Source organism: Engraulis encrasicolus, chromosome 15, assembly GCF_034702125.1.
Source record: "Engraulis encrasicolus isolate BLACKSEA-1 chromosome 15, IST_EnEncr_1.0, whole genome shotgun sequence".
NCBI classification, from domain to species: Eukaryota; Metazoa; Chordata; class Actinopteri; order Clupeiformes; family Engraulidae; genus Engraulis; species Engraulis encrasicolus.
Genome location: NC_085871.1, coordinates 47,356,432 through 47,368,931, shown reverse-complemented (window position 1 = coordinate 47,368,931; position 12,500 = coordinate 47,356,432). Strand labels below are relative to the sequence as shown.

Sequence of the window (12,500 nt, the reverse complement as noted above, 5' to 3'; positions counted from 1 at the left end):
GAATGCCCCTCGATACGATTCGATTGGATCGATACATCGATACATTTCGATTTTATTTACATCCCTACAATCGGCTACGTCAAAGTTATACAGAAGAGTGAAATGACGACCGGAAGCCTTGCCTCTGTAACAGCAGTACAGTGCGTAATAAAAAAAGGAAATCCTTCAAAAAGTAAATGGTCATTGTGTTTTTATCTGTGTCTATTGTAACCACTGGTAACCATGTGGATTTCCTTTAGAATGAGAACTGTTAGGCCCAGACTACAGTAGGCTTGTACTTCAGAATCATTGACTGCTACAGGGGAAGAGACGATTCAAGGAATTCCCTCCAAAAATGGAGGTGGAAGACCTAGATGGTGGCCTGTATATTTTTACACACACACACACACACACACACACAGGGGAGGGGCTGTCAGCAGCCCTCACTCGCACACACACTCACCTCAGTAACAGAGCAGTACTCCACCACGGCAGTCTTCAGGTCCTCAATCTCCCGATTCCTCTGCAGAACATGAAGACACACGCGCGCACGCGCACACACACATACACACGCACGCACGCACGCGCACACGCATGCATGAACGCACACACACGCACCCGCACACACACACACGCACGCGCACACACACGGCAACATGAGGAACCTATCCACCTCAGAAACAATTACTCATAGTAACACTTCATGTTCAATGCTTGAGACTGACCTCAAATATTACAGAATCCTTTTCCCTCAAGACGCCATCAAATGAATGGACCTTCACCTGACAATGACACAGGAATGGAGATAATGGGATCAGAGAATGGTAGGAATTAACAGACAGTACAACAATGGGACACATCTACATGGATATGGAATCTATATGACTGGACAGGTTGGTGGGTGGTTTGATGGAGAGAGGGATGGATGGAGGGAGGGAGGGAGGGATGAATGGATGAATGGACATACAGCTCCAGGCCACTTTATTAGAATAGCATGATAAAGTTGATTTATTTCCATAATTCCATCAATAATGTTAAACTGTCATGGATTGTAGATTCACAGTTGTTTAACTATTCCAATCATTAATTTTTTTCTTTTTACATATTTTGGCCTTCCAGCTCAAAAAACCCAGGAATTGGGAAATTCGCATCATTAGAATATTGTAATAAAATCACAATTTTCTTCATCAAAATTCGGTTCACATCAAATCAGTTGAAATTTGGTACTTTCTACATAACATGCAATGTTCAATACTTGGTTAGGACTCTCTCTGTCTTAATAACGGCCATGATGCGTTTAACATTGAAGTCAGTGGCAGAAACTGTGCATGAGAGTTATGGAAACCCAGATATCCTTGATGCTTTGCCGTCAGCTGTTCTTGTTTGTTGACCTGGTGTCCCACACTTCACTCTTCAATATACCCGTAGATTTCCATGCTACGTTTTGGTGTTAACTCACCAGTTTAATTCTAACTCACCAGAAATAAAACCCCATTCATTTTCAACATTTTAAACTGGTGAGTTAACACCAAAACGTGGCATGGAAATCTACAGGGTATATTGAAGAGTGAAGTGTGGGACAACTAGACAGATGGTAAAAGAAAGTAACAATTGAACAAATAAGAGACCCTTGACTAGCCAAAGGCGCACTGTGGTAAGCATGATGAATAACTCGAAGGTCATTAAGGTCACACATTAAGCCGAACGTGAAGGTCATCACCATTTAGGTCACACAGTAAGACTAAACTGAAGGTCGTTTATAGTGAAGTCACACAGTACGGCTAACCTGAATGTCAGGTAACCGTGCGGCTAAATTCCATCGTTGTGGTCACAAAAAGACTGATCTCAATAGAGACGACCTTCAGGTTAAAGAGTAAGACTGACTCCTGAATGTAATTTTTGAGGTCAAACAGACTATGTTGAATTCCATCTATGTGGTCACAGTAAGCCTAACCTGAAGGTCATCATTATTTTGAGGTAACTCAAGTCTGACTAACCTGAAGGTCACTATTGAGGGGTCACAGTCTGACTAACCTGGAGGTCAGCATTGATGTCACACAGCTCCCCCATCTTCTTCTGAAGGTCGTCCATCTCCACAGCAGCACGGATGTTCTGATGAACCAGGACCAGAGCAGGACCAAACCAGGACCAGAGCAGGACCAAACCAGGACCAGAGCAGGACCAAACCAGGACCAGAGCAGGACCAAACCAGGACCAGACGAAAACCAGGCCAGAAGGGGTTAAATGGAAACAGATAGGAACAGATCAGAGAGACAGGAGCAGGCCAGATCAAACCGCATCAAGCATTAAGACAAGACAAAAAAAAACAACAACAAATAACCAGTTGTGGTGCAAAAAGAGTCAGAGGAATAGGGGAAGAATGGAGGGAGATGCAGAGAGATGGAGGTAGAGAAACAGAATGAAAACAAGCCAGAGAGACATTGAGCCACACAGATGCGGAAAACAGCCAAGCAGGAACATGAGTGGGAGACTGACACTGGAACAAACAGCGGAAGTGAGCCATACTTCTAATACGCAGCAGATATCATTTATAAAGTCGCGGAAATTAGCTGTACTATAATTTAACACACAGAAGACTTAGTACACTTTGACACAGAGAGAGAGAGAGAGAGAGAGAGAGAGAGAGAGAGAGAGAGAGAGAGAAGGGGAGAGAGAGAAGGGGAGAGAGAGAGAGAGAGAGAGAGAGAGAGAGAGAGAGAGAGAGAGAGAGAGAGAGAGAGAGATGACTCGAGTGATGTGTTCATTCAGCCTGTTAAGGGTGTTTAGCATAACACTTAAAATAGCATCCACCATGAGTCAACCTGCTCTCCTTTTTTTAACATGCTGCTAAGAAGAGAAAAAAAACATGAAATAAATTCAATTAGCTGGACAACCTCTGTAAGTACTGAGACGAATGACACATCGCAAGCCTTCGGATGGAGATTAAGTGGTATTCAAATCATAAACACTTTGCCAACTGATGCACAGATAAATATGTGCTACTATTTGTCAATACGGTGTACACCGTCTTGTATTGGTGCCTATGGCTGAAGTGAGATAACAAATCTACTAAGGAACAAGGTCAAGGTCGAATGTGAAGGTCAAATATCAAGGTCATACCTCTTCCTGAAGTGCAGTGATCTTGGAGATGAGAGCCTGGTTCTCCCGCTCCTGAGGGGACGACAAGAACGACAAATGAAGGCATTTAGCAAAACCCTCAAGGAACACAACAAGCACAGCACTGACACATTTAAAGGAATACTACACATTTTGTTTTTACTTTTTAAAATTCAGGATGTACAATGATAGCTTACCTATAAGCCAGATAAGTCTCACTGAATTAGATTAGACTAGCAGTAATTTAAAGTTTCTCATAATCCTGTTTTATTCAACTTAGTTACATTTGTGTTACATTTATTTTCTCAAGCAACACACTGCCTGCCTAATATTCAGACCAATAATACAGGCAAGGCCACAGCACAGGCCAGTTGCTGCTCCGTTGGCTATGGATAAATCCTGTTGCATTAATAAACAACACCTGTTATCATCATGGCCTGTAGCATTAATATGCATCATCATGATGCGCCAAAATCATTCATTTGCATTTGTACAGGCAAAGCTCCTTCTGCTGCAGACGTGACCTGTTGCATGAACGCATCTGCTATGGACAGAACCTGTTGCATGAACCTGTTGCATTATGGGTTTTAAATGGGTCATTAAAATGTTTAATCATTAATATTATGCAGATATTGTCCTTCTGCTGTGGGCATAGCCTGCTCCATTAGCATGTGTCATAATGCTGCTCTTAAGTCATTAATACGGTATGCTAATACAGTATGATAATACGGTGGTCATTTACATGTGGCAGATTGGGGAGAGAAGCAGACGATGCCAATAGGAACAGGTGATGACAGATCAATGCTACAATATTCTGCCGTCTCTCCTCAGCACCATCAATCTGTTATTATTAGCCTCAGCTTTTAGTATGTTTTTTTTCTGCTATGGACATAACCATGTGTCATACTGCTGCTCTTAAGTCATTAAGATGGTATGGTGGTATGCTAATATGGTAGGCTATGCTAATCGGTGGTCAATTGTATGTGAAGCAGAGTGAGCAGCAATATGGGTGATGCCAACAGCGACAGGTCTTGATAGACCAATGCTTAAGCATCCTGCCTAAGTTGATACTTCTTATCTCGCACCCAAAGACTTTCGTTTTTCCAAGAAGTTGAGCGCGTCCTTTGCCAAAACTTAAGCATCCTGCCTCCCCTCTTCAGTACCAGATGTTGCATCAGTTGGTCATTATTAGCCTAGGGTGTTAGTAGGCTATGTTTTATTTCTGCTATGGACATTAGCATGTGCCATAATGCTGCTCTTAAGTCATTGATACAGTGTGCTAATACGGTGGCCGTTTGCATATGTAGCAGATTGGGAAGCGATGCGGCTGATAATGCCAAAAGCAACAGGTGATGATGGATCTATGTTGTGATATCTTGCCACTTCTCCTCAGTAGTGTACAGTTTAGCATCCTTCCTCCAGCATCTTCACCCCTCTCCTCAGCACCAGATGAGGCATCAATGTGTCACTATTAGCTTTTAGTATGTTTTTTTCTGCTGTGGACAAAACCATGAGTCATAATGCTGCTCTTAAGTCATACGGTGGTATGCTAATATGGCTGGCTATGCTAATGCGATGGTTATTTGCCAGTAGCAGATTGATCTGCAATACGCGTGATGCCAACAGAAGCAGGTCATAAGACTGCTGATAAAGAAGCAGCATGTTTTAGCATTGAGCATGCATCCTTCCAGCTCTACTCAAGCTGTCTGTGTTTAAGCATTGAGCATACTTCCTCCATCTAATTATGTTAACCCCCGTACTCTTCCTTGTGGTAGAACAAAGTTTCCCCAAGGTCAGCCTAGCCACAACTTTTGAGGGACTGTTCCTCTTTCAACATCCCGCTTGCAAATGAGAAAATGAATTGTGCTTTTATGAGAGTGAATAAAACTTCCATAGTCAACGTTTTGACTCGCTTATTGAAATGGCCCCCCTGTTCTAGCCTTCTTCCTCATCATCTCTCAGCTCCTCTAACCTCTTGTCTACTCTCTATTTCTCCACTCCACACTATTCCTCTCCTCTCCTTCTCTCCTCTCTTCCCTTCCCTTTCCTCTCCCCTCTACTCCTGCTCTCCTCTCCATTCCTCCTCTCTTCCCCCATTCTCATCTCCTCTCCTCCATCTGTTGCCTTGCCTGCAGCTCTCTGTTGATAATTCTCATCTCCCCTGTTTGTCATGCAGTGATGTGATGTGTGGGAGTATCAAGTAGCCTGCAGAACAATACAGTACCTGCTTTAATAGACAGTCATGGGCAACATGTTGTCAGTTAGTTACAATCTAGTTTCATATATTCCAAATGACTTGGTTTTACATGTCCAATTCACATTAAACTTATTTACCCGCACACCTCAGCTGGCAGGCGTCAGATGGCCCATAGGTCAGTCATCAGACAATTTTTAAAAACTCCTGCTAACCGACCATTTCACTGGTTATTTAATACACAATGTTTCAATCTAGACCTTCAAACTTTAAAACAAAACTTAATACAATAGTTTACACCACCACAACGGCTTCTTTCTCAATTGAACTACCGGTCATGAGCCTGGTTTTATCTTCTAGTTTGAGCTCTGACTCTTCAAATGTCCATCTCCTGTTCTATATGTAAGCAGCTCCCAGCTCCTGCTGTCTAGCAGTGAGTCAGCAACACTCACACAAGCACTTGGGAACTGAGTCACAAGAACACAACACACACACACATACGTACGCACGCACACACACAAATACGCGCACGCACGCACGCACGTACGCACAAACGCGCACACACAGGCACACACACACAAGCACACACACTGAACTGAGTGAGTCATGTTGAAGCAGCCCTCAGCTATCCACCAGCACTGCTTCTCCCTCAGGGAATACAAAGAGCTGCCAATCATCATCCGGTTACCATGGCTACGTTAACACCTCGCCGTCATGACCCCTTGGATCTTTTTTTCTAAAAGTCTGCCGCTCAATCACTCTCAACGGAACTCAATAGAAGTTTCCATGGCACCAGAAAAGGCCATCTTCTTAATCCATCTTCAGACAGCAACCAGAACAAATAAAAATAGTATAATAAAAATAGTGTGTATAAAAGCAATGAAAAGTGTATGAGCAATGTACTGTAGGTGGACCTTACCCAAATGTTACTAATGCGACTATGTTCATGAATCATCACTATTATTATTATTTTACTTTTTTTACTCAATTTTTAAAATTGTATTGCTATTATCATTATTATTACTACTATTCGTCCTCACCATGTGCTTTCTTTGGTTGGCTGTGAGGGTGCGGACCTCCTCTACCGAATTGAGGCTGACCTTTGTCATCTGCTCCTTGTTGGCGCAGGTGCTAGCCTCCTCTACCGAGTTCATGCTGACCATCATTATAATAATCATCATCATCATCATCATCATCATCGTCGTCGCGGTCATCTTCATAATCCACATTTAACTCACCATGTGTTTGGTCTGGTGTGTGGCGCGTGTACGAGCCTCTAAACCAGTGTTTCTCAAACTTTTTCAGATCGCGGACCACTTTGTCCCCCAAAAAATGTTCAGGGTCCACTTGTCAACTGTCTTGTGACATTACAAGGCTGTGTTATTGTGGTGAAGATCAGACTCGCTATTTTTAGCTTTCTAATTACAAATATAGCCTACTACTTGTACTTGGTTGTTTTGGAAAAGTAGAGATCCCCTTGAGGACTACCTGAGCTTGGTTGCGGACGACCAGTGGTCCCCGGACCACACTTTGAGAACCACTGCTCTAGACTCACCATGTGTTTGGTCTGGTGTGTGGTGCGGGTGCGGGCTTCCTCTACAGAGTTGGGTATTTAACTCACCATGTGTTTGGTCTGGTGTGTGGCGCGTGTGAGCCCCCTTATCTAACTCACCATGTGTTTGGTCTGGTGGATGGCGCGGGTGCGAGCCTCTTAACTCACCATGTGTTTGGTCTGGTGTGTGGCTCGGGTGCGAGCCTCTAAACTCACCATGTGTTTGGTCTGGTGGGTGGCGCGGGTGCGAGCCTCCTTATCTAACTCACCATGTGTTTGGTCTGGTGGGTGGCGCGGGTGCGAGCCTCTTAACTCACCATGTGTTTGGTCTGGTGGGTGGCGCGGGTGCGAGCCTCCTCTACTGAGTTGGGTATTAAACTCACCATGTGTTTGGTCTGGTGTGTGGCGCGGGTGCGAGCCTCCTTATTTAACTCACCATGTGTTTGGTCTGCTGGGTGGCTCGGGTGCGAGCCTCCTCTACTGAGTTGGGTATTTAACTCACCATGTGTTTGGTCTGGTGTGTGGCGCGGGTGCGAGCCTCTAAACTCACCATGTGTTTGGTCTGGTGGGTGGCGCGGGTGCGAGCCTCTAAACTCACCATGTGTTTGGTCTGGTGGGTGGCGCGGGTGCGAGCCTCTAAACTCACCATGTGTTTGGTCTGGTGGGTGGCGCGGGTGCGAGCCTCCTCTACTGAGTTGGGTATTTAACTCACCATGTGTTTGGTCTGGTGTGTGGCGCGGGTGCGAGCCTCTAAACTCACCATGTGTTTGGTCTGGTGTGTGGCTCGGGTGCGAGCCTCTAAACTCACCATGTGTTTGGTCTGGTGTGTGGCGCGGGTGCGAGCCTCTAAACTCACCATGTGTTTGGTCTGGTGTGTGGCGCGGGTGCGAGCCTCCTTATCTAAACTCACCATGTGTTTGGTCTGGTGTGTGGCGCGGGTGCGAGCCTCTAAACTCACCATGTGTTTGGTCTGGTGTGTGGCGCGGGTGCGAGCCTCTAAACTCACCATGTGTTTGGTCTGGTGTGTGGCGCGGGTGCGAGCCTCTAAACTCACCATGTGTTTGGTCTGGTGGGTGGCGCGGGTGCGAGCTTCCTCTACTGAGTTGGGTATTAAACTCACCATGTGTTTGGTCTGGTGTGTGGCGCGGGTGCGAGCCTCCTTATCTAACTCACCATGTGTTTGGTCTGGTGTGTGGCGCGGGTGCGAGCCTCTAAACTCACCATGTGTTTGGTCTGCTGGGTGGCGCGGGTGCGAGCCTCCTTATCTAACTCACCATGTGTTTGGTCTGGTGTGTGGCGCGGGTGCGAGCCTCTAAACTCACCATGTGTTTGGTCTGGTGTGTGGCTCGGGTGCGAGCCTCTAAACTCACCATGTGTTTGGTCTGGTGTGTGGCTCGGGTGCGAGCCTCCTCTACTGAGTTGGGTATTTAACTCACCATGTGTTTGGTCTGGTGTGTGGCGCGGGTGCGAGCCTCCTTATCTAACTCACCATGTGTTTGGTCTGGTGTGTGGCTCGGGTGCGAGCCTCTAAACTCACCATGTGTTTGGTCTGGTGGGTGGCGCGGGTGCGAGCCTCCTTATTTAACTCACCATGTGTTTGGTCTGGTGGGTGGCTCGGGTGCGAGCCTCTAAACTCACCATGTGTTTGGTCTGGTGGGTGGCGCGGGTGCGAGCCTCCTTATTTAACTCACCATGTGTTTGGTCTGGTGGGTGGCTCGGGTGCGAGCTTCTTAACTCACCATGTGTTTGGTCTGGTGTGTGGCTCGGGTGCGAGCCTCCTCTACTGAGTTGGGTATTTAACTCACCATGTGTTTGGTCTGGTGTGTGGCTCGGGTGCGAGCCTCTAAACTCACCATGTGTTTGGTCTGGTGGGTGGCGCGGGTGCGAGCCTCCTTATCTAACTCACCATGTGTTTGGTCTGGTGTGTGGCGCGGGTGCGAGCCTCCTTATTTAACTCACCATGTGTTTGGTCTGGTGTGTGGCGCGGGTGCGAGCCTCCTTATTTAACTCACCATGTGTTTGGTCTGGTGGGTGGCTCGGGTGCGAGCCTCTAAACTCACCATGTGTTTGGTGTGGTGGGTGGCTCGGGTGCGAGCCTCTTAACTCACCATGTGTTTGGTCTGGTGGGTGGCTCGGGTGCGAGCCTCCTCCACTGAGTTGGGTATTTAACTCACCATGTGTTTGGTCTGGTGTGTGGCTCGGGTGCGAGCCTCCTCCACTGAGTTGGGTATTTAACTCACCATGTGTTTGGTCTGGTGTGTGGCGCGGGTGCGAGCCTCTAAACTCACCATGTGTTTGGTCTGGTGGGTGGCTCGGGTGCGAGCCTCCTTATCTAACTCACCATGTGTTTGGTCTGGTGGGTGGCGCGGGTGCGAGCCTCCTTATTTAACTCACCATGTGTTTGGTCTGGTGGGTGGCTCGGGTGCGAGCTTCTTAACTCACCATGTGTTTGGTCTGGTGTGTGGCTCGGGTGCGAGCCTCTAAACTCACCATGTGTTTGGTCTGGTGGGTGGCTCGGGTGCGAGCCTCTTAACTCACCATGTGTTTGGTCTGGTGTGTGGCGCGGGTGCGAGCCTCCTTATTTAACTCACCATGTGTTTGGTCTGGTGTGTGGCGCGGGTGCGAGCCTCTAAACTCACCATGTGTTTGGTCTGGTGTGTGGCGCGGGTGCGAGCCTCTTAACTCACCATGTGTTTGGTCTGGTGTGTGGCGCGGGTGCGAGCCTCCTTATTTAACTCACCATGTGTTTGGTCTGGTGGGTGGCTCGGGTGCGAGCCTCTAAACTCACCATGTGTTTGGTCTGGTGGGTGGCTCGGGTGCGAGCCTCTAAACTCACCATGTGTTTGGTCTGGTGGGTGGCTCGGGTGCGAGCCTCTTAACTCACCATGTGTTTGGTCTGGTGTGTGGCGCGGGTGCGAGCCTCTTAACTCACCATGTGTTTGGTCTGGTGTGTGGCGCGGGTGCGAGCCTCTTAACTCACCATGTGTTTGGTCTGGTGGGTGGCTCGGGTGCGAGCCTCTAAACTCACCATGTGTTTGGTCTGGTGTGTGGCTCGGGTGCGAGCCTCTTAACTCACCATGTGTTTGGTCTGGTGTGTGGCGCGGGTGCGAGCCTCTAAACTCACCATGTGTTTGGTCTGGTGTGTGGCTCGGGTGCGAGCCTCCTTATCTAACTCACCATGTGTTTGGTCTGGTGTGTGGCTCGGGTGCGAGCCTCTAAACTCACCATGTGTTTGGTCTGGTGTGTGGCGCGGGTGCGAGCCTCTTAACTCACCATGTGTTTGGTCTGGTGTGTGGCGCGGGTGCGAGCTTCCTTATTTAACTCGCCATGTGTTTGGTCTGGTGTGTGGCTCGGGTGCGAGCCTCCTTATCTAAACTCACCATGTGTTTGGTCTGGTGGGTGGCTCGGGTGCGAGCCTCTTAACTCACCATGTGTTTGGTCTGGTGTGTGGCGCGGGTGCGAGCCTCCTTATTTAACTCACCATGTGTTTGGTCTGGTGTGTGGCGCGGGTGCGAGCCTCTTAACTCACCATGTGTTTGGTCTGGTGTGTGGCTCGGGTGCGAGCCTCTAAACTCACCATGTGTTTGGTCTGGTGTGTGGCTCGGGTGCAAGCCTCTTAACTCACCATGTGTTTGGTCTGGTGTGTGGCTCGGGTGCGAGCCTCTAAACTCACCATGTGTTTGGTCTGGTGTGTGGCTCGGGTGCGAGCCTCCTTATTTAACTCACCATGTGTTTGGTCTGGTGTGTGGCTCGGGTGCGAGCCTCCTCCACTGAGTTGAGGGTCACCTTCATCTCCTCCATTTCCTCCTTCAGGAGCTTCTCACGCTGCAGCAGCTGCTGCCCCCTGCAGGACAAATAAAAGAACTGATTTATAGAGATGTGTCTAGAGTGGACCAGGGGTTCTTTATTTCTCTTAAATACCCCCTTAAAGCTGCACCAAAGAAAGTGGATCTAAGAAGAAGCGTCATTTTGTTTCTTTTCCGGTATCCACTTTATGTCGGGTGAACGCCCCCTTAGGAGACCTTCGGTTAGGAGACCTTCGGAGTCCTGAGGTTGAGAATAAATCAAGCCCCCTTAGCGCTGTAGATGGCGGTAGCGCACGTCTTGAGCAAACACCTCAAAAATAGAAGGAGGGGACAACGCCCCCTTAGGAGACCCAACTTGAGCCCACGCTTTTGCATTGAGTGGGCGTGGTTTGCGTTATCTTTCTCTTATCCAGTATTTTTGGCTGCACTGTGTAGGATGGTGGCCAGAGTAGGTATTGCAACTATGCTGCTCATTGAAACTGTGCTGTCTAGCTATTGCCAAATTTGATATTTTCACGAATTTACAAAATAGTATGACTAAAGTACAGTAAGTTTTGCAGCTAAACATGTCTTCAGGGGAGAAGTGGCATCTTAAACATCAAAGTAAAGGAGGGTAGCGTGGCAACTCTGCTGTTAAGTCCTTTGTTTTATTTGTGCCACACGCACCGTGTGGGACAAACAAAACAAAGGACTTAACAGCAGGATTGCCTCCGGATCCTCCTTTACTTTCATAGAGTAAAAATAGTTGCATTGCATACAGAACTATTAAATAATGCTTAACTGATATGCCAGAGGACAACACTGCATCATATTCTTTCTCATGATTGGGAGAAGCACAGCACATGTCTTCTTAGGCTCATTCAGCCAGTTACATAGCTGTAGGCCAATAATGCATACAATATAGATTGTATAAGCAGCCATCATATGCTTAAGAGCAGGGGCCCTCAACATTTTAAAGCAATATTATAACTAAAGGTATAGTATAGTTTGGCCTGGGTTGTGATCTCCTCGTTTTCCTGATTGTTATCCTCCATGATTATTACCAGTAGCAGCAGCACCACTACCACCACCACCACCACTACCACTACTACTACTACTACTAATAATAATAATAATAATATCGTACATCTTGGCCTGTGTTTTGAGCTCCTGGTTCTCCTCCACTAGTTTCTGGTTGTTAATAATAATAATAATAATAATAATAATAATAATAATAATAATAATAATAATAATAACAATAACAATAACAATAACAATAATAATAATAATATCACACATCTTGGCCTGTGTTCTGAGCTCCTGGTTCTCTTCTACTAGTTTCTGGGTGTTAATATTATTAATAATAATAATAATAATAATAATAATAATAATAATAATAATAATAATAATAATAATATCCTACATCTTGGCCTGTGTTCTGAGCTCCTGGTTCTCTTCTACTAGTTTCTGGGTGTTAATATTAATAATAATAATAATAATAATCATAATAATAATAATAATAATAATAATAATAGTAATATACATCTTGGCCTGTGTTCTGAGCTCCTGGTTCTCCTCCACTAGTTTCTGGTTGTTAATAATAATAATAATAACCATAATAATCATAATAATAATAATAATAATAATAATAATAATAATATCGTACATCTTGGCCTGTGTTTTGAGCTCCTGGTTCTCCTCCACTAGTTTCTGGTTGTTGTCGTCCATCATCTCCATGGTCTGCTTCAGTTTCCTCATCTCCTCCTGAAGCTTCTGATTGGTGCACTGGAGGTCCGCCACGCAGTAGATCAGGTCAGACGTCTCCCTACACATACACCACATTAAGTGCATTCGATTAGTCATCAACGCATGC

At 46.4% G+C, this 12,500-nt stretch overlaps 1 protein-coding gene across 1 annotated transcript in view; it reads right to left on the bottom strand.

Moving 5' to 3' along the window:
* Nucleotides 1-12,500, bottom strand: part of lrmp (lymphoid-restricted membrane protein) — a 73,670-nt gene that overhangs the window by 52,075 nt on the left and 9,095 nt on the right. Inside the window, exons 7-12 of the mRNA XM_063217772.1 lie at nt 12,294-12,452; nt 10,569-10,686; nt 3,100-3,150; nt 2,014-2,091; nt 705-761; nt 443-502 (exon numbers count right to left, since the gene is read on the bottom strand). Coding sequence (XP_063073842.1) covers nt 443-502; nt 705-761; nt 2,014-2,091; nt 3,100-3,150; nt 10,569-10,686; nt 12,294-12,452 — 523 coding nt within the window. The remainder of the gene's footprint in view (nt 1-442; nt 503-704; nt 762-2,013; nt 2,092-3,099; nt 3,151-10,568; nt 10,687-12,293; nt 12,453-12,500) is intronic.